This window comes from Heptranchias perlo, chromosome 14, assembly GCF_035084215.1.
Source record: "Heptranchias perlo isolate sHepPer1 chromosome 14, sHepPer1.hap1, whole genome shotgun sequence".
Lineage (NCBI taxonomy): Eukaryota > Metazoa > Chordata > Chondrichthyes > Hexanchiformes > Hexanchidae > Heptranchias > Heptranchias perlo.
The window spans coordinates 67,941,236-67,967,457 of record NC_090338.1 but is presented as its reverse complement, the minus strand read 5'-3'; the positions used below and the strand labels follow the sequence as shown (position 1 = coordinate 67,967,457).

Sequence of the window (26,222 nt, the reverse complement as noted above, 5' to 3'; positions counted from 1 at the left end):
TTCCCGTGGAGTTTTTATTTCTCAATGGAATGTATATTGGTTGAGAATTATGAAATATTTCTTCAAATGTTCGCCATTGCTCTTTTAAGCAGGGAGACTTGCCAGTAGGACCCCTTTTCAAAAGGGGCACTCATAATTCAACATTATTTCAAAGAGGGAGGGAGACATACCATCAGCCCCTATTTTTAAGAGATAAACTTACCTGCGGGCACAATTTTAAAGAGGGGATATTCACCATCAGGTCTTACTTTAAGATGTCATAAACAACTTGCTGTCGTTTATTACACTTGTAAATTTTGTTTTATAAAAAAAATGATCACAACTTGCTTTAGTGCTTCATTGACCAAGTTAGCAGTAGGTTGCACGTTGCCTGTGGAGACCAAGGGGCTGAGGAGAAAAGCAAGGGGCTTGAGCCCCTCATAAAAAAAGACAACAATGCATCTCCTCGGATAGAAGAGGAAAAATTGGGTTTACTTTCAACATATTTGATTTTTAGAATGTGATTGTGTTCTGCTGATAGGCTGATGGATCATCTCTGTTCTGGATGAATGGAGAGAAGTCCTACTTTACACTGGGATTAATAGATTGAACGCTGATTGAGGATCACAGGGGGTTTATGTATGAAGACTGACCCTTTCAACACACAGACAATTTTCCTTCTCCATCGGCTTTCTTAGCCAAGTACCCGATGTACTTCAACCTCTCTTGTATTGAGCCAGAACACAAGGCTCGATCGGCCAAGCCATACACAAAACACGTTTACCTTTGAAACGAAATTGGTGAGCTTTTTTAAATAAACACGGGATTGTGCAGCTTTAAATGCGGTGCGTGTGCTGTGCACAGTTACATCTTGTTCCGCATCATGCACGTTCACACCAATTTCATTGGCCGTGTGGCATGTCAGGGATCTCAACTGTCCTTGAATATCTCTAATTGTCTCGCACCCTGAACCCGTTTTTGTTCCACTTGAAGCTGGCTATGGTATAAGATGTGCAACGTATGTACATGAAACTGTCTTCATCTCTGATTCAGCTCAACGCCAATGCAAAATGTAAATCTGTCTCATAGGAACATAGAAACAGGAGTAGGCCAGTCACCCATTTGAGCCTGTTCTGACATTCAATTAGATCATGGCTGATCTGTATCTAACTCCGTCTGCCCACTATGGTTCTGTAACCCTTAATATCCTTGCCTAACAAAAATGTATCAATCTCAGTTTTGAAATTTTCAATCAACGCCACCCGCAGCCTCAATAGCTTTTTGTGGGTGACAGTTCCAGATTTCCACTACCCTTTGTGTGAAGAAATGTTTGCTGTCATCACCCCTGAACGGCCTAGCTCTAATTTAAGGTTATGTCCCCTTGTTCTGGACTCCCCCACCAGAGGAATAAGTTTCTCTCCATCTACTCTATCAAATCCTTTATTCATCTTGAACACCTCAATTAGATCACCCCTTAATCTCCTATATTCAACGGAATACCAGCCTAGTCTATGCAACCTGGTCTCATAATTTAATCCTTTTAGCCCCAGCATATACTTGCCAGATAATTACCGCAGTGAGAGGATTGGGAGCTCCAAGACTGTGAAATGGATTTTGGAAGTTGGGGGTGCTTGCCATGATGTCCAAGAAGCACACTATGCACAATGGACATCTTTTGTTTTTACCAATGTCCTTCTCTTTTCATTCCTCCTCTCCTGAAGACGGCGACTTAAGCTTCCAAGTAGTCATGCTGCAGGTGTTCGCTTTGACAGTGAGTGTTGGTAGGGTATTTGACCTTCGACGCCCTTGTAGGTGTCAGCCTTGGTTCACTGATAGCACTCTCACCTCTGAGTCAGAAGGTTGAGGGTTCAAGACCCACTTCAGAGACTTGAGCACAAATCTAAGCTGACACTTCAGTGCAGTACTGAGGGAGTGCTGCACTGTCAGAGGCACCATCTTTTGAATGAGACGTTAAACTGAGGCCCTGTCTGCCCTTCGGGTGGGTGCAAAAGATTCTACGGCACTATTTGAAGAACAGCAGGGGAGTTTTCCCAAGTGTACTGGCCAATATTTATCCCTCAACCAACATCACTAAAACAGATTACCTGGTCATTATCACATTGCTGTTTGTGGGACCTTGCTAAGAACATAAGAACATAAGAAATAGGAGCAGGAGTAGGCCACACAGCCCCTCGAGTCTGCTCCACCATTCAATAAGATCATGGCTGATCTTCGACCTCAACTCCACTTTCCCGCCCGATTCCCATATCCCTTGATTCCCTTAGTGTCCAAAAATCTATCGATCTCAGCCTTGAATATACTTGCTGTGCGCAAATTGGCTGTCACATTTCCTATATTACAATAGTGACTACACTTTAAAAGTACTTAATTGGCTGTGAAGTGCTTTTGGACATCCTGAGGCTGTGAAAGACGCTATATAAATGCAAGTTTTTTTCTTTCTGTCTTTAAAGGGCATCACAGCTGAGCCCAATCCTGTCTTCACTTGATGTCTACACATGCGTATTTTCCATCAGGAATTGCGGGATAGTGATTAGGAGCAGGAACTCTGACTCCTATTTCCCCCCAAAAGATCAATTTTAGTTGACTGAGATTGGTTCTCAGCACTGATTGAAGATCATACTTGGGAATGTCCTGGTGCATATGGCTCAGTTCCACACTGGGTAGTACCTTTACTAATTAAGGCATCAGGGAGAGATGTTTAATACCGATGTGGATAGAATATGGACACAAGAGCATGACAATCGCTTACGAACCTGGAGAAAACCAATTGCAAATACCAGCGTTGTTTATCACAACTAATATTTGATTAAATAAGTACAGTGATTCAAAATAATTTGATTCCCACTCCAATAACAACAACAACTTGCATTTATATAGCGCCTTTAGTGCAGTAAAACGTCCCATGGCATTTCACAGGAGCGATTATCAAACAAAATTTGACACCGAGATATTAGAACAGGTGATCAAAAGTTTGGTCAAATAGGTACGTTTTAAGGAGTGACTTAAAGGAAGAGAGGGAGGTGGAAGCAGAGAGGTTTAGGCAGGGAATTGCAGAGCGTAGAGCCTAGGCAGCTGAAGGCATGGCTGCCAACGGTGGAGTGATGAAAATCGGGGGAGGCCAGAATTGGAGGAGCGCAGAGATCTCAGAGGGTTCTAGGGCCGGAGGAAGTTACAGAGATGGGGCGGGGCGAGGCCATGGAGGGATTTGAAAACAAGGATAAGAATTTTAAAATCAAGATTTGCCAGACCGGGAGTCAATGTAGGTCAGTGAGCACAGGGCTGATGGCTGAATGGGACTTGGTGCGAGTTAGGACACGGGCGGCAGAGTTTTGGATGAGCTCAAGTTTCCGGACAGTACAGGATGGGAGGGTGCAAGGTAGGAAAATTCCACCCAGTGTTCTTCTTCCTTTCTCTCTTGAAGGCACTTTGTTTTGTTTGAGATATGGTTCCACAGATTCCAGCAACCTCCGTTGCCTTGTGCAAATGATTCTTCTTCATGAAGAGTCAGGACAGTTGGCGTGGGGTACCAACATCCACAAATGTACACAGCCAGCAAGGGGGATTCTGCATATCAAGCAGGAGTCAACTTTTCCCTTCTCTGGCTCAGAAATGCTGTAACCAAGTCCCCTGGAGAGGTTGGTTAACTCAACAACTGACCAAGGAGGGAACTGGGGTCTTCTGTCCAGTTTTTTGATATGTGACAACATTTAAATTGCATCTGGAATGGGTAGACCATAACTGGAACAAGTGTGCATGATAAGTTCAGATGAAGAAGATCCTAGGCCCCCTTTGACCTCATCCTTCCTGAATACTGATTCTATGGTCTTCCCATCACAGGAGCCAGCTCTTTCTTCAAATTATAAAGTGTCCGTGGCCTCAACTACCCTTCCTGGCAACTACTTCTAGCTGCTGATCACCCTCCGTGTAAAGAAATACTTCTTGAGATTTGCCCTAAACTTGCCCTTCACGAGCCTAAACTTCTGCCCTTTTGCCCTGGCATATCTGAAATCAGTGTTCCAGGTTTACTTTCTCTGTCCCGAAAAGTATTTTGTTTCCCTTTTCTTCTCCCTGCCCAAGGACCTGGCGATGTTTTCTAAAGGATTTCTACCTCGCTTGTTTTCTTTTCGCTAGAACAAAATGATTGGGCAGGTAGGGCGGGTTCTGAAAGGTCCTTGATTACTGGTAGTCTCTCAAATCGCAAAGCATCTCGTTAACGCTCTCTCATCTCTCCCTCCGCAGGTCGTTGTCTCCACAACGGTGAACGTGGATGGCCACGTGCTGGCCGTTTCCGACAATATGTTCGTCCACAACAACTCCAAACACGGTCGGAGGGCTCGAAGGCTCGATCCCTCTGAAGGTACGCCCTCTTATCTGGAACATGGTAGGCATATTACTTTCATTGGTTAACGCTATCCCACCCACCCCCCCCAACCTAATTTGTACATGCTTGCGAAGTTCTGTGTTCCAATGTTCCAGCTGCCTTGTTTCTAGGAGAACATTTTGTTTCCTTGAGTAATTAATTAAGATGACATGGCATTTGCTGCTGTTGGTGCAAACAGGCGTCAGTTACATAGAATTACACAGAATGTACAGCACAGAAACAGGCCATTCGGCCCAACTGGTCTGTGCCATTGTTTATGCTCCGCACGAGCCTCCTCCCACCCTAATTCATCTAACCCTCTCAACATAACCTTCTATTCCTTTCTCCCTCATGTGTTTATCTAGCTTTCCCTTAAATGTATCTATGCTATTCGCCTCAACCACTCCTTGTAGTAGTGAATTCCACATTCTAACCACTCTCTGGGTAAAGGAGTTTCTCTTGAATTCCTTACTGGATTTATTGGTGACTATCTTATATTTATGGCCCCTAGTTCTGGTCTCCCCGACAAGTGGAAACATCTTCTCTACGTCTACCCTATCAAACCCGTTCATAATTTTAATGACCTCTATCAGGTCACCCCTCAGCCTTCTCTTTTCCAGAGAAAAGAGCCCCAGCTTGTTCAATCTTTCCTCAAAGGTATAACCTCTCATTTCTGGTATCATCCTTGTAAATCTAAATTTAAATGAATTGATTACAAGTATACAACAAATCAAGGACTGACTATTTGAAATGGCTTCCCATTTGGTTATTAATAAGGCAAGTGGTTTGTTATCACTCAGATCCACTTAGAAAAGCCGTCAGTGTCACTGCCTGTGGGACTTACTGCAAAATTGTCGTTCTCACGTTCCAGTCACGATACAGGAGTTAACTGAAGAAAGTTGCAGGACTTGTTGGAGGATGTCACTACACACCAAGTCACTTGCCCTCATCATTAATCCTTTTGAATATTTTGCACTCCTGGGCTGACTATTTGTTAATGTTTCACCTCACGCACTGTGGTGCATGAATCTCCTAACACTACATTAACAGTGCAAAATCTTCTTCTTCATTATATTGAAATCAAAACTTATGGCACCATCTCCTACTCATAGCTCATTCATTTCCAGGATCTCAAAACAGTGGAATTCCTCACCTCCTTCAGTCTTTTATTCCTGATTTACCTCTTTGCAACTTTGATGGTATCTCCCACCGTGGGCCTTGGCTCGTCACCAAAGTTTCTCAATTGAAAAAATACACATTATCCAAGCCTCGCAGATAAATCTAATCTGTTCTAAGAAATTTGCAGTTCTCTCTTTCATCTGTATTTTCATTCTTCTTCTCCCGAAATTTCCCGCATTGCCTCGTTACTTTGCGGACATGCCGTTCATTTTCAAGAACGCCAGGCACTGAGTCATTTTCTCCTCTCGAGCCGAGAATCACCAAGGCCAATTGTAACAGCTTAACTGCTACACTGGCTGAGATCGGCTAACTCAACACAAACCAGGAACCGAACCTGGGAACTTCTTTATATTACATGTTGCTATTACCAACTCAGTTGATAAAGGAACATGTGATGGTTAATCATCTCCTTATATTATAGAGTAAAGCATTCAACATACTATAGACACGACCATCCAATATACTATAGACCCAACCATCCAATATACTATAGACCCAACCATCCAATATACTATAGACCCAACCATCCAATATACTGCAGACCCAACCATCCAATATACTATAGACCCAACCATCCAATATACTATAGACCCAACCATCCAATATACTATAGACCCAACCATCCAATATACTATAGACCCAACCATCCAATATACTATAGACCCAACCATCCAATATACTATAGAAAGAAAGAACTTGCATTTATATAGCACCTTTTTAGACCTCAGAATGTCCCAAAGCACTTTACAGCCAATTAAATACTTTTGAAATGCAGTCACTGTTGTCATGTAGGGAAATGCGGTAGCCAATTTATGCACAGCAAGGTCCCACACACAGCACTGAGGTAAATGATGATAATTAGTGATATTGGTTGAGGAATAAATATTGGCCAGGACACCATGGGAGCTTGCCTGCAATTTTTCGAATTAGTGCCATGGGATCTTTTACGTCCACCTGAGAGGGAAGATGTGGGCTCGGTTTAACATCTCATCCGAAAGTCGGCACCTCCGACAGTGCAGCGCTCACTCAGTACTGCACTGGAAGTGTCAGTCTAAATTATGTGCTCAAGTCTCTGGAGTGGGGCTTCAAACTATGACCTTCTGACTCAGAGGCAAGATTGCTATCAACTGAGCCAAGATTGACACCTATAGGGCACCTATCCAATATACTATAGGATCACGCATCTGATATGTGCTATATATTGCCCTATAGTATATCGGATGCACTATAGGGTCGTGCATCCGATATACTATAGGGCAACATATGCGATATACTATAGAGCCTAGCATCCAATATACCGTAAGGCCAAGCTTGTGTAACAAGCAATCAAACAGGATTCTTCCTGTTTGGCAGAGTAATGAAAGAGGGTAGATTTAATTTAATCAGCCACTTTATGTGTTACACTATAGCATCACTAAAGTTAGGGGAGTATTGGCATTACCTGTACTCTCAAGTTGAATCATAAGGGAAAATTATGTTCTAATTGGTTCAATTTCATATGTAAATTAGTTACAATTAGCATAATTTCTTCATAAGTTAGCCATAATAGCATAACAATTACACTCTCTTAAGTTTTATAAAGATTATTCTTATGCATTTGCCGTTATGGAGGAAAGCCTCTTTTCTAATTAACTTAATTGGCATAAGCAAATGAGATTGAATTAGCATAATGCGCTGATATGTTATCCCAATTAGCCAAACGATTATACCCTCCTAGTTTCATAAGAGTTAGAAATTTCATTTGGCGAGCTATGCATGAAACTGTGATAAAGTTTGAAAGCGCTGACGCAGTCCCTGATATAGATCTCTGCCACAGCTTCCTGTGGTTTATGTTGTTGGAGAGGGTTAAGTATAACTGGTTTGGGACTTCAGCTTCAGGTTATGTCTCAAAATCTCTACTGATCGGAACTGAGCCTGTTAGATCTATTTGGATTTTTGTGTATTTCCCCAATTACAGACACAGTTCAGGCTTTCGACAGTGAAAGTGCCTTCTGTTTTTGAAATTGCTCTGAAGTGTTTGGAATTCTGAATTGAAAATGTGGGAAAAATTAAGCTCAGAGCTCTGAATTTTGGAGTTGCGTCTCTGCCACTGGGCTCGACTCTGCACAATGCTACCCAATGGCATAGCGGTAGAGGCACCACGTGATGTGGCTCCCGTTTTGATTCCTGCACCGAGATTAGCCGATCTCAGCGTGGATTAGCAGTGGTGACACGACAATTAGTGATGGTGGCCCTGAGGGTAGGGAGGAGAAAATTAGTCAGCGTTCCTGCGCCCGACCTCTGCTGGGAAATGCATGCGTTTGGCAGTGGGGTGAGGGCAGGATGTGGTTAAACTGTGTTGCCCTTTCACAGCCGAACAGCCTGCTGCCATTCACCGTTTAACCTCACACATGAAGAAGGGTCACTTGGGTGAGATACCAGAGGATATGGAACTGTACCCCTGAATGGATCATCACCTTCAGGACAGGAGGGGATCTAACCTCACTTTAAGTCACTAACGGTTGTGGAAACATCCAGAATATTCCCACAGCTGGCCGCCTGGTTCTGCAATAATTTTCAATGCTAAGCACAGGTCCCCATGCTTTGTAACCTGGAATGCTGGACACCAGACTGCACCAAGACGCTGGTGGGGGCAGTGAAATCTGACTGTGGGGGGCAGCGCTATCCGGGCGGCAGCGAATCGGCAGCTTGTTTTATTCCTGTGAATCGGGTGGGGTGTAAAACAAATTGCCGATTTGCTATTGCCTGCTTTGTGCTACCGCTGAAGTCAAATTTTACCCCCTGGGAATCATGTAGAATGTTTATGAGGCATGAGGGGCCTCAGGGCTAGTGCTCGAACATAGTAAAGAGGCGGCAGCACCGAACGTTGATATGTAGCCTGCGTGTGCAGAAAGGGCCCTGTTTCTTTAAATAATGCTGACCTGTGTCCCTATGTATGGAATTGCTATCATTTCCTGGTTGGCTCTTTACAAACCTCATCTCCTGTTCATAAAAGATATCCCATCATTGTCCGGATCTCATTGTGTTTGCACTGGTATGTTTTCTGGAAGATATTTTCACATATGCACACAATTTCCTTCTTTTTTTTCCAAGTCCTTTCTCACTCTCCCATTTCCTAAGTGGATCATTGCTGTTTATCATTGTCACAGGATAACTGTAATGGTGTCTGGACAGCCACATTCCCACAGTGCCCCTGTATTTTTTCTTTCTTTTTTGACCTTATAAGCTTGTACTCTCTTTGCAACTACTCGCCCCACCACCCATCCTAACGCATACAGTACAGTGCCCTGGAAATGACATAATAATAACTAGACTTGAACCATGGGTGTGAATCAGTTGAAATTATCCCCAATGTCTTCCTGAATGTATCGCATTGCCTTTAACCTTGAAGTTGTTAAAAGTTATTTTTAGGCAGCAGAGAGGAAAAAAAAAACCCAGTGCCAGTTGTCAGGACAGGAAAGGCTTAGACCAGGAAGCACACTGTCTGAAAGAACAAACTGTTACAATGCCTCGACTATCTTCTGACAGAGGCAAACACCGACTCCTCCAACCTGCAGTCAGACAAAAGAAAAGCTTGCGTCAATGCGAAGTGGTTTAGGTCGTGCCTGCCTCGGCTAGGGTTGCTAACCCTCCAGGGTTGCCCTGGAGTCTCCAGGAATTAAACTCCACAGCACTGCTGAAAGCAAACTCGGGAGAAAAATCACAGGGGCATTAAAAAATTGTCTTTTAAAAGATATTTTCTTTGAACACTTTGGTTATTAGTTATAAAAATATCTGCGATGCGAAAGAAGAATGTTTAACTGTCAGCCAAAAATCATCCGATCGGGCAATGAAAGGCCTGTTCGCTTTCCAATTAGCCGTGGGGAGGCGGTGCACCACGAGTATGATCGTGTCGGGCGACTGATGGCGGGAATATGTGTCATGTGATGACACCTTCAGGAGTATGTTGGCAACCCTAGCCTCGGCCCAAACTGCGTGGCGTAGTTAGGCCGTGAACTTGCTCGCTGCATATTTAAGCAAGCTGTGTTAGCTCATCTCCAACTGGAGGTCGCGCCATTTCCGCATCACGTCACATACAGCGTCATTACGGTGATAAAAATCTGAAAGGAAAACCAAAACTGCGCAGCGAGTCTGTCAACATCCGAAAAGAGAAAAAAAAATGGCGGGCTAACTTTTCGGGTGATGGATCATTTCAACAACAACAGCAAATTGCATTTATACAGCGCCTTTAACATAGCAAAACGTGCCAAGGCGCTTAATTTGAAGGGTTCACGCCTGAAACTTTAACCCATCTTTTTTTTCAGACCCTGACAGACAAGCCGCTCACTTCCAGCATTTTATGTTTTTACTACAGTCTGTTGTGAGGTTGCAAAAAGTTAGGAGACAGCACTACCAGTATGGTCGTCTAGTAAAATGCAAGGGGCCCCAAACCGAACCTTTGCATGGTGCCCACCCCACCTATCCGTGTCAGTTGCTTGTTAATATTAAAATGTAACCGGCATTTGGGTGAATCGAGTTGTGACCCCGCGCTCTCCCTGGTCAGAGAGCGATGAGGAACCAGCATTGTAACTCAAATCTCCCACGCTGTGTCGTTGTAAGCAGACACCAATCAAACTGCCACCGATAGTAATGTACAGAAGCCTCTTTATTTGCCAGTAATCCCCGTTGAAAATCTCCACATACTATATAGCCCCCAATGTTACATGACTTCCAGCCCTACGTCATTCATTGGGGGTGCAATCGGTCTCGGGAGTTAGCGCAAAATGGGTGATAGCGAGTTGGAAACCCATTTTACACCCTGTCCGATTTTGTTCTCCATCGACTTGCAATGGGGAAGAAAATCGGGCGGAGTGTAAAACGGTGGCCGACTCGCTATTGCCTGTTTTGTGCTAACTCCCGAGAGGAATTTCACCCCCATTGCATCCCTTTGCCCTATTGTCACTGCTGCTGTTCTCTGCTTCCGGCGCCTGCTTTGTTACAGCAAGAAAAATTAGGGAACAAAAATATATTATTCAAATTAAAAAATAGAGGAAAGAAAAAGAAAGAATAGCCGGTCCGCAGGGGTGATGTTAGGACTGTGCAACATGGGCAATCACATGGGGAATCCTGAGCCAGTCAGAGGACCCATCCGGATCCAGTGAAAGGTCACCCACACAATGGTAATAGCCGATCCCTGATCATCTTGACTATTTTTCTATCACCTGCTGCAAACGGGCCTTTCCACAATCGTACACGTGTGGATCTGACAGCAGGTTAAGTCGGTGGTATTTAGTATGGTTGTCGAGTAAAATGCAAGGGGCCCCAAACCGAACCTTTGCATGGTGCCCACCCCACCCCCCCCCCCCCCCCGCCCCTCCCACCACCACAAGGCAAACACCTCTCCCACCGATCTGAAGGAGCCGGGCCGGGCAGTCAGTGTGAAGAGCCAGTGGTTATTGTCCCTGTTTGTTGAGGCTATAATGATTTAAAGGATTTCCTGAACTGATTACACATTGCACTTTATCACAAAATGGAACTTAAATCACAGATAAATAACTGTAGCAATAAACTAAGAGGGATGGATGATCGTTTTTGCCAGTCTAATAACTCTAGGTATTTATTATGAGTTAATGGATGCCTCCAAATTCACTTCTATTTAACAATATATGTATCATTTTTGAACAATTTTGGAAAGCAATATTTCTTTGTCTTATAGATTTAATTATTAGTGAAGCCAATTAGTGTGATGCATCCTTGCATCACTGCTGTCTGTAACCCACAATTAGAGAACTGATATCTACCATTATAATCCCAGAGAAGTTATGTTAAACATGTAAAGAACCTTGGTTAGACCACACTTGGAGTACTGTAGGTATTGGCCTATACTCTCTGGAGTTTAGAGGAATGAGAGGTGATCTCATTGAAACGTATAAGATTATGAGGGGGCTTGACAGGGTAGATGCTGAGAGATTGTTTCCCCTGGCTGGAGAGCCTCGAACTAGGGGGCATAGTCACAGGATAAGGGGTCGGCCATTCAAGACTGAGATGAAGAGGAATTTCTTCACTCAGAGGGTTGTGAATCTTTGGAATTCTCTACCCCAGAGGGCTGTGGATGCTGAGTCACAAAGGGTGGTAGAAGTTTGGAACTCTCTTCTGCAAACGGCAATTGATACGAGCTCAATTGCTAAATTTAAATCTGAGATGGATAGCTTTTTGGCAACCAAAGGAATTAAGGGATATGGGCCAAAGGCAGGTATATGGAGCTAGATCACAGATCAGCCATGATCTTATCAAATGGTGGAGCAGGCACGAGGGGCTGAATGGCCTACTCCTGTTCCTATGTTCCTATGTTCAAGACTGAGATGGATAGATTTTTGGACTCTAGGGGAATCAAGGGATATGGGGATCGGGTGGGAAAGTGGAGTTGAGGTCGAAGATCAGCCATGATCTGATTGAACAATGGAGCAGGCTCGAGGGGCCGTATGTCCTACTCCTGCTCCTATTTCTTATGTTCTGTGCACAGTTCTGGTCTCCACATTATAAAAAGGATATAGAGGCATTGGAGAAGATGCAAAACAGATTCACAAGAATGATACCAGAACTGAGAGGACATACTTATCAGAAAAAGCTGAACAAGCTGGGACTCTTTTCTCTAGAAAAGAGAAGACTGAGGGGTGACCCAATAAAGGGCTTTAAGATAATGAAAAGGTTTGATAGGGTAGACATGGAGAAAATATTTCCAGTTGTGGGGGTGTCCAAAACTAGAGGTCATAAATATAAGATAGTCACTAATGAACCCAATAGGGAATTCAGGAGAAATTTATTTTCCCAAAGAGTGGTAAGAATGTGTAACTCACTACCACAAGTAGTAGTTGAGGCGAATAGCATAGATACATTTAAGGGGAAGCTAAATAAGCACATGAGAGAGAAAGGAATAGAAGAATATGCTGATAGGGTTAGATGAAGAGGGGTGGAAGGAGGTTTGTGTGGAGCATAAACGCCGGCATAGACCTTTTGGGCCGAATGACCTGTTTCTGTGCTGTAGACTTGATATAACTATGTTAATACAATATAATAATTATTTCAAGATTTGCTGGAAAACATTACAGAAGAACTTAAATCTGACGTGCATTTTTTTTTTAAAGGCTCAATTGGTTGGCCTTAGCTAAGAAATTCTAGAACCTTCCTTTGCCCTGGATTCTCTGCAGTTTCAGTCAGTAAAAGCTGTGCCCAGTGTGTCACTGAGCCCTACAGGCCAGAAAGATCCCAGTCAGAACTAAGTTAGCTGATGTCAGCCAGACTAGCAAGGGTGTCCATGATTGATCTCAGTGCTTTTGGACCAGAGAAGGGAAAAATCAAGCCTGAATCCCATTCATGATCACTATCCAGTGACTCCAGCTGGAAAGGATGCATCTTGTGAGGACATTGGGTGAGGACAAGATCGGGTGAGCAGTGATGCCCTCTGCAGTCGATTGAGCTGCTGACACTCACTGTCTAGGCTTGCGCATGATGGGAGGTCCCTTGGGCAAGATACTTGTGCCTGAAGAACTGTACCTGAACAAGAATGAACACCTTCGGGGAGCAGGAGAGAAAAATGGAGTGGGGAGGGGGGAAACAAAGAACTGCACTGGTAAAGATTATAAGAAGAGAGATCCTGCATTTATATAGCACTTTTCATGTCCTAAAGGGCTTCACAGCCAATGAAGTACTTTTGAAGCGTAGTTACTGTTGTAAAATAGTCAAACATATTTACACAGTAATGTCCTAAATGAGATAAATGACCAGATAATCTGTTTTGATGGTGTTGGTTGAGGGATAAATGTTGGCCAGGACACCAGGATCTTTTATGTCCACCTGAGAGGGCAGACAAGACTTTGGTTGAACATCATCTCTGACAGGGCAGAACTCCCTCAGTACTGCACTGATCTGTCAGCTTAGCTTATGTGCTCAAGTCTCTGGAGTGGGGCTTAAATCAGGGTTTCTTCTTTGGCTGCTAGGCAGTGATAGAAAAGTGTGCCCATCGGGTGAGGACAGGCTTGGCCATGAAGCCCCATGTGGTCGTATAACCTGCTGACAAGTGAAGACTTTTCACATGGGCAAGATACTAGTGAGAAACCCCCAAGCATCTAGGAGAGGGGGAGAGAAAATTAGGGGAGAATTAAAAAAAATGTAAAGTGGCAAGCTTGCTTTAATCTATCCTAAGTAGGGATCAGAATAAGGATTAGTTCCTTTTTTTCTCCCTGTGGCAAAAAACACTGCCCTGTCGGAAAATGATAGTCGCAGATCCTGTCAGTCTGCTTGATCTAACACTTTATTATCTAATGATCTGATACACATCCAGGCAAGGCCAGGGCATCGTTCTGACAGACTGCCTGCGAGAAACGACTCCATCAGTTTATGTATCATTACAGCTACAAGCGACAAGAAATGCACTGTCAGAGATATGCAAATCTCTTGCCTCCATAACACGATGCTGTGCAGTGGAGGGTTGAGAAGAGACGCATACTTTTTACGTCAACCTGCGCAAGCTATATAAGGTAGATTTTGCAAATTCAAATTAAAGGACGGAATATCCCGCAGAGCATGGTGACCTCTGTTCCTGAATTCCAAATATATGCTCCTGGTGAATATAGCTCTATATCAAGAACAGAAATCCATTTAAACTCCCCCACATCTCTCTCTATATACAAATCTATATATAGATATATACATTGGGCTCCTCTAATGCTGGCCTCTTGTGCACCCCCGATTTTCATTGCTCCACCATTGTCGGCCATGCCTTCAGATGTGTGGGCCCTAAGCTCCGGAATTCCCTCCTTAAACCTCTCCGCCTCTTTCTCCTCCTTTAAGTCGCTCCTTAAAACCTACCTCTTTGACCAAGCTTTTGGTCACCTGTCCTAATATCTCCTTATGTGGCTCGGTGTCAAATTTTGTCTGATAACGCTCCTGTGAAGCACCTTGGGACGTTTTACTACGTTAAAGACGCCATATAAATGCAAGTTGTTGTTATATTGAAAGGATCATTAAGAGCTCCCAAAAATTCTTATATATACGGCTGGCCTGGTTACCCCATAATAATGAAAGACTTTAATGTCAATAGGGAAAGTTTATAAGATCAATTTGCTTCCTATATGTCACTCCATCTCTGTGCGCTTCACTTAGGTGTTAGCTTCCTGGTGTTCCCATTACATCCAGTATCCATGGTGCTCTGATGACCAAACAATTTACTGTTCTTCAAATATGAACCTGCATGATGAGTTTTAGTGGGTGAGCTATTAGACCATGAAGCCATGCCCAATTCTGACATCCAAACACATGGCTATCCAGCAGAAACCCTGGCTCGGGAGTTTGGAGGCCAATGGTAGCAGCCCATTGTCACTCTGAGCAAGTAACTTAGCACAGACCAGGGTTGATCCTGGGACCTGCCTACTCTGTCTACACAGGGCAGTACTTTTACTTCCTGCCAAGATGGGCACTGTTCAGTGTGTGTTGAGTTATTCAGACCTAGAAAGTTCCAGCATCTAAAAGAAACACTTCGGGGCTGAATTTCCTCGGGGCTTCTCCCGCTCCTCCACCGAAACGGGGTTTCCGCCAAACTTCCGCCGAATTTACAGTGGGGAAATGCCACAAGGAAATTCAGCCCCCCTACTGCCTGAAACATCAGCCTTGCAGGTGAGTCAGGCCTCTGCTGTATTGTTTCAGGCTAGTCAAGGCAGCAAAGCAAAGACCCCAGGAGCTTAAGCATGCCCATTCAGGCTCAGCTCCCAATTTCAGGGGCAGTATTCCCAGTAACACAGGCCACATACAACCCCGTGTCATGACTGGACTTGGGTAGATTTTATTTATAATGTGTAAAGATTTGTGCAACAGTATGACCTTTACATCGTAGCAGACAGCTTGGCTGCTGGTGATCAAAAATAAATAATTAGGAGTGTTTTTGTTTAGTTGACATGGCAGTGATGTGTGTGTTGCCTTGTATGTCCTGGAGACAGGGAAGGCATGCTGGAATATGATTTGTTGGGAGAGGGTTAGTTCTTGTGAACTCTTTGCACTCACCAGATAGCAGGCATTTTTTTGTTTTGTTGCCAATGGCCTTCCCTTTACTGGTCTCACCTCTTTTCTGGGGTACAGTCTCACGGGCACCGGGGACTCTTCAGTACCCCCAACAAGTAACAGTTCTTCACATACAAGAATAGGCAGTAAGTATCAGCAGCAAATCTGGCCATGGAGGGCACTCATAATTGCTAAGTGTCAGTGTTTTCGCACAGTCGGTGTGGAGACCCACTCGAGGGGCTAGAAATTTGCTTTGAGTGGTAGTGCAAAATGGGCCGTGTCGCATCGAGCGCCAGTTATGACTTCAGTAGGACTGAGTGTTGGGCGGGGCATATAATGGGCAGCTGTTGCGACACTGCCCGCTTTGCCCCTAGGTGGTAGGAGGGCCCTGGGGAAAGAGCAGGTGAGCGGCACTAATTAGATAGCCCTTTCAAAGAAACCAGCACAGGCACGACGGGTTGAATGGCCTCCTTCTGTGCTGTATGATTTTATGTTTGCTGACACAGATAAGTACAACCAGGCCCTCCCTCTGCTTCCAATCCCCCCACTCGTCCCGAGTCCGGTGGCTGATTGAGAACCTTGGCAGTGGGGGGCTGGATGTGGGAGAGCGACTGTTGAGCTAACAGGTAATTGAAGGTTTGGTTGGTCCATTGAAAATCCTAATATCACTTTATTTTTTTAGATTAAAAATCTATTAATTGTGAAGTGCTTATAATAAACCAGCATGCATCATCGTTAATGTACAAATTCAACATTTTTCTGGGGGATGCATGCTCCTGGACTTCCCCAGGAATCGACCCCCAATTTTGTTCCTTCAACATTTGTATTTCCCCTTCAGGCTTTCATGTGCTCAGCCACGATCTAATTCAGATCAGCCATGATCTAATTGAGTGGCGGAGCAGGATGAGGGGCTGAACGGCCTACTCCTTTTCCTATGTTCCTATGTACTCATCCTTTCTTGTCCTGCCGTTGAATAACATCGACAACAACTTGCATTTATATAGCGCCTTTAATGTAGTAAAACGTCCCAGGGCGCTTCACAGGAGCGTTATCAAACAAAATTTGACACCTAAAGGGATATTAGGACAGATGACCTAAAGCTTGGTCAATGAGGTAGGTTTTAAGGAGCCTCTTAAAGGAGTAGATAGAGTGGAGAGACGGAGAGGTTTAGGGAGGGAATTCCAGAGCTTAGGCCCTAGGCAGCTGAAGGCACGGCCGCCAATGGTGGAGCGATGAAAATCAGACATGCGCAAGAGGCCAGAATTGGAGGAGCGCAGCGATCTCAGAGGGTTGTAGGGCTGGAGGAGTTTACAGGGATAGGGAAGAGTGAGGCCATGGAGGGATTTGAAAATAAGTGTGATAATTTTAAAACTGAGGCCTTGCCAGACTGGGAACCAATGTAGGTCAGCGAGCACAGGGGTGATGGATGAATGGGACTTGGTCCGAATCTTGTGTATACCTATGTAGGCTTTTTTGAGGGTTGCATTGGGTTTTATTTAAGCTGTTGGTCAGCTTTTGTTAGTTTTCTAGCTTGGCCTGTACGACATTATAGCTGAAATCAATTCCGCCTTCACCCAAAGTCCCAAATACTTATCAGCAGGAGTCATTGGACAGCAATGAGTTATTCTGGCTGATTTATTTCCCCTTGATAACCCAGGAACACCAAGGTCAATTGTTGTTGATTCAGCAACAGACCCAGGAATCAAGACGGGGACCTTATGGTCTTGTGTGGCTCATCAGGTACCACCTCAAGTGGTGCAATGCCTCACAAAGCCATCACAGGAGCTTGCTGATGCTGAAACAGCTCTCACCAGAGCCAGTGGCATTATCAGCTGCTGGAGTTAAAATGAAAATGACAAAAAGCCCAATTTAACATACTCTTTGAAGCCCTGGTTTGCAGAGCATGAAGCAATATCGGGGCCTGTACTGTGGAGGAGTCTGAACTCCTCATGTACAGTGGGAAGCTGGCAGAGAGAATACTGTAAATTCAAAAGGAGGGAAAAAAGAGGGGAGGAGGTGCAAACAAATTACATCCTACTAGAAATTCTTGAAGTATTTATTTGAACTGAATGAATTGGTAAGCCGTCCACATTCAGGTGTTTGGTTTGCGTTACACGTCCAGACAGTCTTGATATTTACTGCTTTGTGCCAATGTCCTCCTATGTACCAATAATTACCATAGCTGGCCTCTCTTACACAGCTCCTTGTGTTTAATTGGCCTGTTGTACCTGTGCTCCTGTTCCTCGAGGTTCTGATGCCATGGTGATGTAGGTGAGCTCCTCTGAAGGCTCATTTGCTGATGGAAGGGTGGACCAGGAAAGTGCACAGCCTAGGCTCACACACGAAGAACAGGCAGTGGAGGGAGCCCATGGAACTGTATCCCAGCAGGAGTCAACACCTTCAGGAGAGGAAGGGAAGTAAAGGGGAGGGCTGTAGTCAAAAGCCAACAGAGGTGCAGTTGTTGAAGAGTTAACATATAAAAAAAACACATAATGTGGCCTCAGTGTTAGTGTAGTAATAATATATACAGGCTGAAAATTGGAAAGTAGCTGTAAGTATGTTAAACAGGACGTTATAGAGATTTTAGTTTTATTAGTTTTGGCACAGGCACTCTGAAAGGCAGCAAAGAGGGATACTGTGGGATTCATTTTCTTTACCACATCTAGCTTTCTCCCGATGGAGCATAATATTATTCTGTGCACAGTCTGTGTGCAGGAACCGCAGAAACCTCTATATGAAATCCCTACGGCTGTGAGACATGGAACTGTGAGGCACTGTACGAACAGATGTACCAAAAGGGAGAGCATTCTCTTTTTTTAAAATACTTTCTCAGGGTTTCTCTGTGCTTGTGGAGCAATTTCTCATTCTCTGTCGGCCAAATGCGGGTAACTGTGCCATTCCCTGCATTGATTGCACCATTTCCTAACTCGTTCTTTGGAATGTCTTGCTTCTCTCAGTCTTCCCTCCCTCCTATAACCTATTGGCTTTTAAAAGCCAAACTTGGTGTCCCATATTCACTACTTCCTGATTTGCTTCAGCTTCTCCCCTCTTCTCTCCTCTTTTCCCACTCGGTAACTCGGTAATTGACCTTTCACCTCGGGCTCTCGATTAAAGAAGGAAGACTTTGCTTTTGTAAATGGGTGTTACATTCTGTGCTTTGCACCTCTTGGTGTGCGGTTTGGGAGGGGTCGGTTTCAATCACAGGTCACATTAAGCAGAAGACAAGACAATTAAGGAAAATTGAAGGATGATCCCAAAGATTCAGGGGGTACCTGCGGCCACGACCTCTGAGTATCTGATTCACAAATGACTTGTTCGGAACGCAAATCCCATATTTCTTAAGGGAGCACCATACAGTTCTATTAATACATACAGCAATCTTAACCTTATTCCCAAACGTATGTGTGCATTTGAAAATACAACAATAATCCCTCCCGTGATTACAAAGGTTATACAGAGAGATGCAACATTCATATTTAAATCAAAGTCCTGTGAAATTCCTATTAGAAACTCAAGGGATTAAAAGGGCATGGTTGCATATTGAGATTGTAAGGTACAAAGTCTTTTTTTGAAATAAAAAAAGAAAATGCTAAAATAAAGCCTTGCCTGTAATGATGTGCGGACAGTGGGGACTGGAGCTGCATTTGTGGTTGTTGGGTTGTGGTATATGCAGGCTTCGGGGGCAGAACAGATGGAACAGAGGGAGCCACAAAGGTCTAATCCTATCAGATAGAGTCTCTTCCTACCATCTGGATAATCCGTGCACAATTTCAAGCCTTGTAAAAGATTCTACTTAGGCCAAGATTAGTGTCGGAAATTTTCCACTTCACTTTTTCCATCTTTCGGTCTAATATTTTATAAACTTGGAACATCTCCCTCATAAATTGGCATTAGGGCATCACTTGAGAAAAGTGAAAACAGGGATAAATGGCTTTGATAATATTACCATGCTGTTTAGTTTGTGTCTTACGGAAAGTGGATTGCGAATTGATTTGTGTTCACAAGTGATTTGGTTCCTCACTTGCTGCTTGCCCTTTTGCTTCTTTTTGGTTTAAACGCGGAGTCTTTTTTTTCTCCCCTGATCTGCTAGGGGAGGCACTGATTCTTGCTGGGGTATGTTTCCCACAGGTGCTTCACCCAAGCGGCCACCCTCCATGTGTGAGCTTGGGCAGTGAGTGTCGGCAACCTGTTGGAAAATGGAAGGTGTCGCAATCAACTCCAATCTTGTCCTCCCTACACTTTCCTGGATGATGGTTTCCTAAGGGGTCCATGGTGGGATGTGCGTACATAGGAACAGGAGTAGGCCATTCAGCCCCTCGAGCTTGTTCCACTATTTGATTAGATCATGGCTGATCTATATCTTAACTCCATTTACCCGCCTTGGTTCCGTAACCCTTAATACCCTTTCCTAACAAAAATCTATCAATCTCAGTTTTGACATTTTCAATTGGCCCCCAGCCTCAACAGCTTTTTGGGGGAGAGAGTTTCAGATTTCCACTCCCCTTCATGTGAAGAAGTGTTTCCTGCCATCACCCCTGAATGGCCTAGCTCTAATTTTAAGGCTATGGCTCCTTGTTCTGGACTCCCCAGAGGAAATAGTTTCTGTCTATCCACCTTATCAACTCCTTTGATCATTTTAAACACTTCCATTAGGTCACCCCTTAATCTTCTACATTCAAAGGAATACAAGTCTAGTCTATGCAACCAGTCCTCATAATTTAACCCTAAATTATTTTTTTTGCATGGAGATACTGCCAATTTAAGACGGACCGGTTGAGTGTTGGTTACCATTGTAACATGTTTACAGACAATGTCCAGTTAAAGCCCTGCTGCTATAGTAATCAGACGATAATGTATTTAGAAATTTTTTGTTCTGAGGAGAATGACCTCCAGCCCCTCCTGATTAGATTTACCCTTGGATGCCGATCTCTGTATGCCTGCAGAGCTCGCTGTGTAATATGTGGGCCCGATTGTAGAAGGGTGCAGCTCCTCCCTTCTAGATTGGGCAAGAAACAGCATTTGATGTGACGTTCATGGGTCTGCTCTGCTGGTGGTTGCTTCAGGCTCGATCGTTAATACTTGGCAGGTGAACCACACCATCACCTCTGCCCCTTTAACATAAACACGCCTCCGGACTGTCCTGTTGAGGGCTAATTACTATAGTAACAGACACTGCCCAGTTAAAGCTGTTTTGCTATGGTAATGGGATTGTGGATAATGTCCAATTGAGGGGTCAATGACTTTGGTAACAGGTTCACAGATGACTCTGATGTGTTTTATTTCTAATGGTTGTTTGTGTTATAATTTTGGTTATAACAATTGAGCCTTTGTTTAAGCCAAATAAACTGACATAAAATGTGTCAGAAGTATTTGTTCGTGTATTGAAACTTTGAATGGAGCCAGCTTGGTGCAGTTTGATGGAATAAGTGTCTATTGGTGGCATACAGCTTTTAGTTTGCAGAGGGTTAAAATCTCCATGCATCCAGGCCAGCAAGTGCGACACAGGCACCCATACCATGATCCTACCCTGAGCCAGTTTGGCCTAGCTCAGTTTGGAGGCCCTGCTTAATTACAAATATCCATCAATACACTGTCCATTGTGAAGGTCAGAAGGTCCGAATCTCCATGCTCAGTCTGTGCTGAGTTCACTGATCTCAGCCAGGGATACCGCTCTTGATAGCTATACAGTTAACCCTGCTGGTAAGCTTCCATGCATGGAGGTCAGGTAAGAACAGGACTGTCCTTGGCTGTGATGCCCCCCATGACTAAACAACCTGTGATACTTACTCTCCATGCTCTTACTTGAAGAATGTCCACAGGGTGAGGCACGAGAGGTGGAACTGCACCTCAGCAAGAATCAGCGTCTGAATCCCAGGGAGGATAAATTTGAGAGAAAAATGACAAATATTCCTAGACATGAGTATTATGCGCCCTCCAGGGACCCTTACCTTATATTACGTATCCAGTTTAATTTGGTCCAGGTGCCGATTTGCTCAATCCAATTTAATAATTAAAGCATTATTGCATGATTTGAGTGCATCTAAAACCATTAATATAAAGTATAACAATTAGCTTTGCATTTACTAATTTAAAAGAAAGAATCACCACCTTATTAAAATAGAACGGTGAACTTTTCCGGTTAGGATCAGATGTAGTTTGGGGAGCTGCTGCTTTCAACTTTTGCCCCTTTTGCTCTACAGTTCCTCAATTTACCCTCTCCCATCTCATCTTACCCATCCCGCCATCCCATCCCATTCCAACCCACTCTATTCACAACATACCATGGCATCCCATCCAATCCTGCTCTTCCCTATCCCACCCTATCCCATACTACTCCATGCCACCCCACCCCAGCCCGCCCCATCTGATCCCATCCCTCGCTATGCCACATCATACCATGCCTTACCAACCCATCTCGTTCCATTCTGCACCACTCCATCCCCTACCACGCAGACACCATCGTATCCCACTTGATCTGATCCCATTCCACTCCATCCCTCCTCCACAACCTGAGCCAAATAAAGTCTTGCAGAGGAACAATTGCAATAGACTCTCCTCTTCAAAAAATAATAAACCAAATGCTCTGATCACTCAGCCGTGATACTTACTCTCCGTGCTCTTGCTTGAAGAATCACCGGTAGTGATGGATTGCTCCCATCCTGCACACACTATCAAAAGCAGAGACTGTCGGGGCTGTAATGTACTTTGCAGCTTGAGCCTCAGGCCTCGTGAGGGTCCTGTTAAAAGCCATTGCCATTCAGTGACCATGGAAATTAGAATTAAGGCAGTGAATAGCTGAGCCATACAGAGAGGGAGGGCCACTTCAGCAAGATTTCGGAGAGTGATCTGTGCCCATGAATATCTACCCCATCAAGGAGTCAAAGAGGAGCAAGAGATGAGGATGGAGAATTGCCATCAAAATAAGGACAAGAAAAAGAATGACTTAAAAATAGTAAAATCAAAGGGTAGAAGCAATGCCAATGAGGAGATGACCCATACAGACCAGGAAGGTCCCACGTCTTATCCATAGTCTGTGCTGTTAGCCAATCTTAGCTGGGGCAGGAGTTGGGGGTGCTGCAATTGGCCTCAGTGCCTTTGAGTTACAGAGGTGAAAGATCAGTCAGGCTTCCCACTGCTGATTGCTAGCCAGTGAACCCCCTGCTAGAAAATGTGTGTTTGGATGTAGGGTGGAGACACGATTGGACTCGACTTTGATGGCCCCCGTGGTCAAACGGCCCAACACTTGCTTTTTAGGCTCGCTCATGAAGAATGTCCACTTGGGTGAGCCACCAAAGGACAAATGGCAGTTGGTGAACAATAGCTAGCCAGGCGCCAGCGCCATCAGGAGAAAGCACAAGTGGGTGTGGGTGGAGAAAAAGTCAATGCTTCGGCCAGACACTGTTATATTAACAAACTGAAGCACTTAGAATGAGTGATACCATCACCGGTAGTGATGGATTGCTCCCATCCTGCACACACTATCAAAAGGAGAGACTGTCGGGGCTGTGTTGTACTTTGTAGCTTGAGCCTCAGGCCTCGTGAGGGTCCTGTTAAAAGCCATTACCACTCAGTGACCATGGAAATTAGAATTTGCCACGCAGATGATTCACGTGGACTTCGCTTGTAGCCAGCCCTGTGCTCAGGTGTTGCACTGTTGCATGGTCTGAGCAGTGACCATGCAAACTTCATCCATGGCAAAGGCACCAAAAAAAACAAGAGGGGAAGAAGCAGAGATTAGCAGTTGGAATCATCTAAATTTAGTTGCTGCTTGTGGTTTTACCAAGCCTCATAACCAGCTTTGAATCCCTCTTTTGAGAAAGGTAAATCTTGAGCACTGACTGTGTTGCTTCCCCTATTTTCCTAGCCTGCAAATCATAAGGAAGCTACAGTTAGCCCTGTGAGAAGACAGTGGTCCAATAATAACAGGGCACTTCCATTTTACACTAGTCCTATAATAGAACAGCTCACAGAGCCTAGTGGGTAGAAACATAGGAATTGCTAAAAAAAGACCAAGGTCCATCTAGTTCGTCTTCTCCTACCCTGGTAGACGCATGATACAATGATAATGGAGTTGTTGACTAATCATAGCAATCAATCTCTATCAATTCGTCTACTACAGACCCAAACATGAGGCGAGGAAAATCCCCAGTGTTGGAGAGCTTTGGGAACCATTAGTCCAAAGTCACCTGTTCCTCCCAAGCATGTTACACTTAACGTATGTCATGTCACAAAATTCTTCATATACCGTAAAGGCCATGTTAACCAGCCTGGTCTACTGCAAGAGTTTACAGGTTTGATTCCCATTCTGTGTGGAGTTAGCTGAACCAGCAGGGGGGGTGGAGGCTACAGTTGGTCTCAATGCTTCCCTGGGCTAGGCATCAGAAAATCCAGGTTCTCAACTATAGAAAAATGAATGTAAACAACTGCTGTAAACCCTTACCAAAACCTTTCTATAAAAATGGCCTCTATCATCCTGGAAGATTCCCTCAGCATTCATAGGCTCGAAGGCAGCAAATCTTTTAGTGCTTTCCATTTCAGGCACCCATTGTCAGTATCAAATACACCCAGACAGTTAGATGCACATTTCGCTCTTTCTACTCTGGCACAACAATGTGCTACAATCTCAGAAGAGCATTTTTTCCGAAAGGCAGAGTATTATTTAAATGGTGATGTACAAAGGGACCTGGGTGTCCTTGTACACCAGTCACTGAAAGCAAACATGCAGGTGCACCAAGTAGTTAGGAAGGCAAATGGTATGTTGGCTTTCATGGCAAGAGGATTTCAGTACAGGAGCAAGGATGTCTTATTGCAGGTATACAGGGCCTTGGTGAGACCACACCTGGAGCATTGTGTGCAGTTTTGGTCTCCTTATCTAAGAAAGGATATACTTGCCATAGAGGGAGTGCAGTGAAGGTTTACCAGACCGATTCCTGGGATGGCAGGACTGTTGTATGAGGAGAGATTGGGTTGACTCGGCCTGTATTCACTCGAGTTTCGAAGAATGAGAGGGGATCTCATTGAAACATATAAAATTTTGACAGGGCTAGACAGACTGGATGCAGGGAGGATGTTTCCCTTGGCTGGGATTTCCAGAACGAGGGGTCACAGTCTCAGGATACGGGGTAGGACATTTAGGACTGAGATGAGGAGAAATGTCTTCGCTCAGAGGGTGGTGAACCTGTGGAATTCTCTACCACAGAAGGCTGTGGAGGCCAAGTCATTGAATATATTTAAGAAGGTGCTAGATAGATTTCTAGACACAAAAGGCATCAAGGGGTATGGGGAGAGACCGGGAATATGGTATTGAGATAGAGGATCAGCCATGATCAAATTGAATGGCGGAGCAGGCTCGAAGGGCCTAATGGCCTACTCCTGCTCCTATTTTCTATGTTTCCCCCGTTTCCCACATCTACCATCTTTTGGATTGGCAAATTAGGTGTTGTTATGTGCCTTAGGCCTTTGCCCACTGGGAACTGGGCCGAGACGGCCTACACTCATTTCACGTAGGACCTTCCCAGACAACAGACAGATCAGATTTTCAGTCCACCTGTTAGGGCTGGATTCGAACCCGAATATCAAAGATGGAAGGTCCACTGTCTAACTCACTGCTCTACCCAGTCCCCTTAAAGGCAATATCCCGACCCAAACTCTCCCCTCTCACCCGGGAGCAAAAATAAATTGGGCTTTTATATTAGTCAATGTAATTTTAAAAATTATTGAGTGCCTTTCAAAATTTCTGGGAGGGTGACTGGGAGACCTCATATTTAAATGGGCCCTTTCAGCAAACTTATGAAGACGTGTACAGTAGCTCAGGGATTTTTTTTCTCTCTCTCTTTCACTCTTCCTTCTGCAGCAACTTCTAATGTTTCAGTAAAACCTCCCGTTAATGACATTGCTGCAGCCTTCAATCTGTAAGTCTCACTTTGGTTCAAAATGTGCAGCCACTTTCCCTCAGACATGAGGGCTCTGTCAGAGATTTTAGTTCAGATAAAATACACTGGAGTTCTGAAGTTAAAAGCAGAAAACACTGGCATTACGCAGCAGTTGAGTCAGAGAGATGAAGAGTCTGACAAAGGGACTCGCCCGAAACACTAACCAGTCTCTTTCAGATGTTGACTGGCCTAGTGCGCATTTCCAGCAGGTTATGATTTTATTTGAGATTACCATTAACTTAGAATGGAATTCTCAGGCCACAGTTTCTCAAAGTGCAGAATCGGGCCGCAAAAGGTCACGGTTTGGGTTTACATCTAAAATCGAGATTGTCCTTGCATTCCGCTGATTGTATCCGTGCCCTAAATTTGTTATTTCTGTTGCAGTTTTAATGAATTGGAGGAAAATCAAGTCAGAATTCCCAGCCTTTATCCATGTCCACTGACCCCCTAGCTGCTGGAAAGTGCACCCGTGTGAATGTCTGTTGTGGACAGGATCAAGCATGGCTGTGATATGCCACATCACATCGATTCGATAGCCTGCTGACATTCACTGTCTAGGCTGTCCCATAAAGAGTTGCCATTTGGGCGAGGATAGGATCAAGCACAGCCGTGATGCCCCCTCCCCTGCCCATGAATCATCGAATCATACAGCACAGAAGGAGGCCATTGGGCCCCTTCGTGCCTGTGCTGGCTCTCTGAAAGAGCTATCTGTTTAGTAC

At 44.4% G+C, this 26,222-nt stretch overlaps 1 protein-coding gene across 4 annotated transcripts in view; it reads left to right on the top strand.

Annotated features, from left to right (window-relative positions):
- Positions 1 to 26,222, top strand: part of ebf1a (EBF transcription factor 1a) — a 414,365-nt gene that overhangs the window by 238,268 nt on the left and 149,875 nt on the right. For 3 of the 4 annotated variants that reach the window (XM_067996543.1, XM_067996541.1, XM_067996540.1), the window contains exon 8: positions 4,240 to 4,381. In XM_067996543.1, the coding sequence (XP_067852644.1) occupies positions 4,240 to 4,381 (142 nt within the window). The remainder of the gene's footprint in view (positions 1 to 4,239; positions 4,382 to 26,222) is intronic. The other variant, XM_067996542.1, reaches the window with a different exon arrangement.